Source organism: Phacochoerus africanus, chromosome 12 (assembly GCF_016906955.1).
Source record: "Phacochoerus africanus isolate WHEZ1 chromosome 12, ROS_Pafr_v1, whole genome shotgun sequence".
NCBI lineage: Eukaryota > Metazoa > Chordata > Mammalia > Artiodactyla > Suidae > Phacochoerus > Phacochoerus africanus.
This window is the reverse complement of record NC_062555.1, coordinates 15,179,115-15,182,704: the sequence shown is the minus strand read 5'-3', so window position 1 is coordinate 15,182,704 and position 3,590 is coordinate 15,179,115. Positions and strand designations below refer to the sequence as shown.

Genomic DNA, 3,590 nt, shown 5'->3' with positions numbered 1-3,590 from the left:
GGGGCGGGGCGGCGCGCGGCGATGACGCACTGCGCCGTGCGCCCAGACGGCGGTCGCAGCGCGGGGGAGGGGCGGAGGCTGCGGCAGCGTCAGGCGCGCGCACACGTTGCAGCTTGTAGCTTTGCGAGAGGCTGGGGTGTTTCGGACGGCGGCGTGTGCGCACTGACAGGTGGACCGGCCGACCAGGAGAGATGGCGACGCTCTGTCTGACCGTCAATTCGGGAGACCCTCCGCTGGGTAAGGGGCCGGGGCCACCGATCCGTGTGTGTTGCATCAGCCTTGGGGGGGTGCGGGGCGGGAAGGTCGCCGCGCCCCGGTTGGCGCAGTGGCGGTCAGGCCAGGGAGCTCAGGCCTGCCCTCTCCCCCAGGATGGGCCTGGGGTGGGCCCCGCGCCCCTCGCCCTCTGTCCCTAGCAGGTGGATGTGCTCCTGAAGAGTTTTCTCGGGCGTGGATGTGGGCGCGGTGTGGGCCGGGGCAGGGCGACACGAGGCTCAGCTTCGGACCCTCTCTTCCAGAGGGAGGGCTCCCAGCGTCGTCCCCTCTCCCTTTTTGAACTGATTTCCCCTGGAGACCGAGCGTGGACGTAGAACCAACATTGTAAAACCTAAAATCCCCTTCGCACCGCCTCTTTTAGCATTTTTCCCAACTCCATTCATCTTTACCTCCTTTCGCAAAAGATTTTCGATCCACTTGACTCAACTTTTCTTTACGTTTCATTGGGCTCAAAAGGGACGAGGCAAACGATCGTAGACACAGTTAAAATTTCAACCGAGATTGCACTTATTTCTAATTAAAGGCGGCAGGGTAATTGCTGGAACAGTCAAGTGCAGTGCGGGCAGATGGAGGTGCTTGACCACACATCGCACAGCAAAACGTCGGAAAAGGGCGGACTTTCGGACTTGTCATCTTCTAGTGCACCTTCAATTTGATGTGGAATTGCTTTTTCAACGTGGCCAAAGTTATTGTGGATAGATAGCTTAGAATTTCTTCTAGTTTTTTTAAAAACTGCTTTGGGAAATTACACAAAAGAGTTTAAATCGTTTATTAAGCTCATATTTTTAACGCATTTTTTAATGTAGACAAGCAACTATTTTTCTAATGTTTGAGAGGCCCAGACCTTAGGTACAATTGGCCCTGTAGGGCTACTGAAATTACTCATTACATTCTCATTACAGGGTGTTTTGAGTCTCTTGGAACAAAACCCACAATTTAATAGCCATTTTAGCATATTGGTTCCAGTAATTATGGGCTAACCTCACCCAAATCAATGAAGTCTAGAAGAAATGGGTTTGACTCTGCAATTAGCACTGGACAATGTGACCTTATGCTTAAGAGCAAAGACATTTGGTTCCTGGAGACAGGAGTTCACTGTGCTTGCCATTTACAAGTTGCAGAACCTTGCAAGTTCCTTGTCTGGCATCTCCCACAGTTTCCTTGTTTAAGAAACAAGGCGTAATGTCTTCCACGTATGGTTGGTTGCCAGAGTCAAAAGAGACTATGGTTCAAGTTCCTCACACGTTGTAGATACACCATAAATAGGTGTAGTTTTTAACGAACGTTGCTTAAAATAACCCTAAAGATGATAGATGTCTTTTTCTGAGTGAGTTATTAAGCTGAGATCCGTGTTTGCAGTATTCTGGGAAAGGGTCATAAAGAAAGTTGTTGTCATGATGAACTACAGACCAACTAGAGGGTATATGTTTCTATTTGCTTCTCTCTTTTTTTTTTGTTTTTGATTTAATTGTTCCAAATCGTTTAATTCAAATATGTTCTATCTTTAAATAGTCAGTGAAATTAGATGAAACACTTAGAAAAACAGATTTTATTGCTAGACTCTCCCAGTTTAATATGTATTCACCTTTTTTTTTTTTGCTTTTTAGGGCCGCACCCACAGCATATGGAGGTTGCCAGGCTAGGGGTCCAGTCCGAGCTGCAGCTGCCAAGCCCACACCACAGCCACAGCAACACAGGATCCAAGCCTCGTATGCTAGCTACACTGCAGTTCAGGGCAATGCTGGATCCCTAACCCACTGAGCAAGGCCAAAAATCAAACCCGAAACCTCATGATTCCTAGTCGGATTCAGTTTCCGCTGTACCATGACGGGAGCTCCTCACCTTTTTTTTTAAAGTTAAGATAATTTCATATCTAAATAGGTACAAGAATAGAACAAAGAACATTTTTTTTCTCCAATAGCACTGGAGAGCATGTTGCTGGTAATGATGTTTCAATTCCCCAGAATGCTCCAGTACATATCTCTCAAGTAAGATAACTCTGTATGCCCTCACAGGACTGTCAGAATCGGGAATACACATTAATATAATTCATCCCTCTAATGGACAGGTCCTATTTATATTCCTACCTTGATTGTCCCAACAGTACCTCTGTAGTGCAAGGATCAAAATCTAGGATCATATTTGGCACCTGCTGGTTATGTATCTCAATTCCTTTCAATCTGGAGTGGTTTTCTTAGTCTTTCGTTGGCTTTCATAGGAAAACCTCTCTGGATATTATAGTCCACTTACTTGAAAAATGATCCCGATCAGATTATTTCTTTTTTTTTTTTGCTTTTTAGAGCCGAACCTGCAACATGTTGAGGTTCCCAGGCTAGGGGTCTAATTGGAGCTACAGCTGCCGGCCTACGCCACAGCCACAGCAACGCTGGACCGAAGCCATGTCTGCGACCTACACCACCGCTAACGGCCATACTGGATCCTTGACTCACCAATCCAGGCCAGGAATTGAATCCGAAAGCTCATAGTTCCTAGTCAGATTCGTTTCCAATGCACCACGATGGGAACTCCCTGTTTCATGATTCTTTATGGCTAGAATCAAGCTATATGTCTTTGACAGAAATAGCACAGAAATGATTCATTGTTCTTCATTACAGCCCATTAATTGGACCATGAATTTTTCCCATTACTGATGATTTTACCTTGAGTACTTAAGATGCTGTCTGACGGCTTTTTCTCCACCGCAGAGTTTTTTTCCCTTTGGCATTTTGTGAGGAGATGTCTGGGACCGCGCACACTCCTCTCCACGTTCTCCCCTGAAACCTTCACCCACGGCTTTCACTGTCCACTGATGTTGTTTTTAAGATGATGCCGAATGGTGACCTTCAGTTCTGCTCTTCCCTCTGCATGTGTTGGCATTTTTCTGTAAGAAGATCTTTTTCTCGTTTAAAAAAATTCACAGCAGGGAGTTCCCTTCATGGCTCAGTGGTTAATGAATCCGACTAGGAACCACGAGGTGGCGGGTTTGATCTCTGGCCTCACTCAGTGGGTTAAGGATCTGGCATTGCCATGAGCTGTGGTGTAGGTTGCAGGCACGGCTTGGATCCCGCATTGCTGTGGCTCTGGCATAGGCCAGCCTGGGAACCTCCATATGCCCTGGGAGCGGCCCAAGAAATGGCAAAAAAGACAAAAAAAAAATTCATAGCAAGATATACTGGACAGGTTATATATACTCTTTTTCATTTTCTGTTTTTAAAATACAAATTTTTTATTTTCAAAATTAGTTTTATTGAGTTTTAACTGGCATAAAAGAAAGTTCGTTAGGTTTAAGGTATAAATTGGTTGGCAAATATATACGG

General features: G+C 45.9%; 1 protein-coding gene across 1 annotated transcript in view; it reads left to right on the top strand.

Annotated features, from left to right (window-relative positions):
- The first annotated feature begins 61 nt into the window (after window positions 1–61).
- The window catches only part of EPRS1 (glutamyl-prolyl-tRNA synthetase 1), a 67,217-nt gene continuing 63,688 nt past the window's right edge, over window positions 62–3,590 (top strand). The window contains exon 1 of the mRNA XM_047754601.1: window positions 62–237. Coding sequence (XP_047610557.1) covers window positions 192–237 — 46 coding nt within the window. The 5' untranslated portion in view covers window positions 62–191. The remainder of the gene's footprint in view (window positions 238–3,590) is intronic.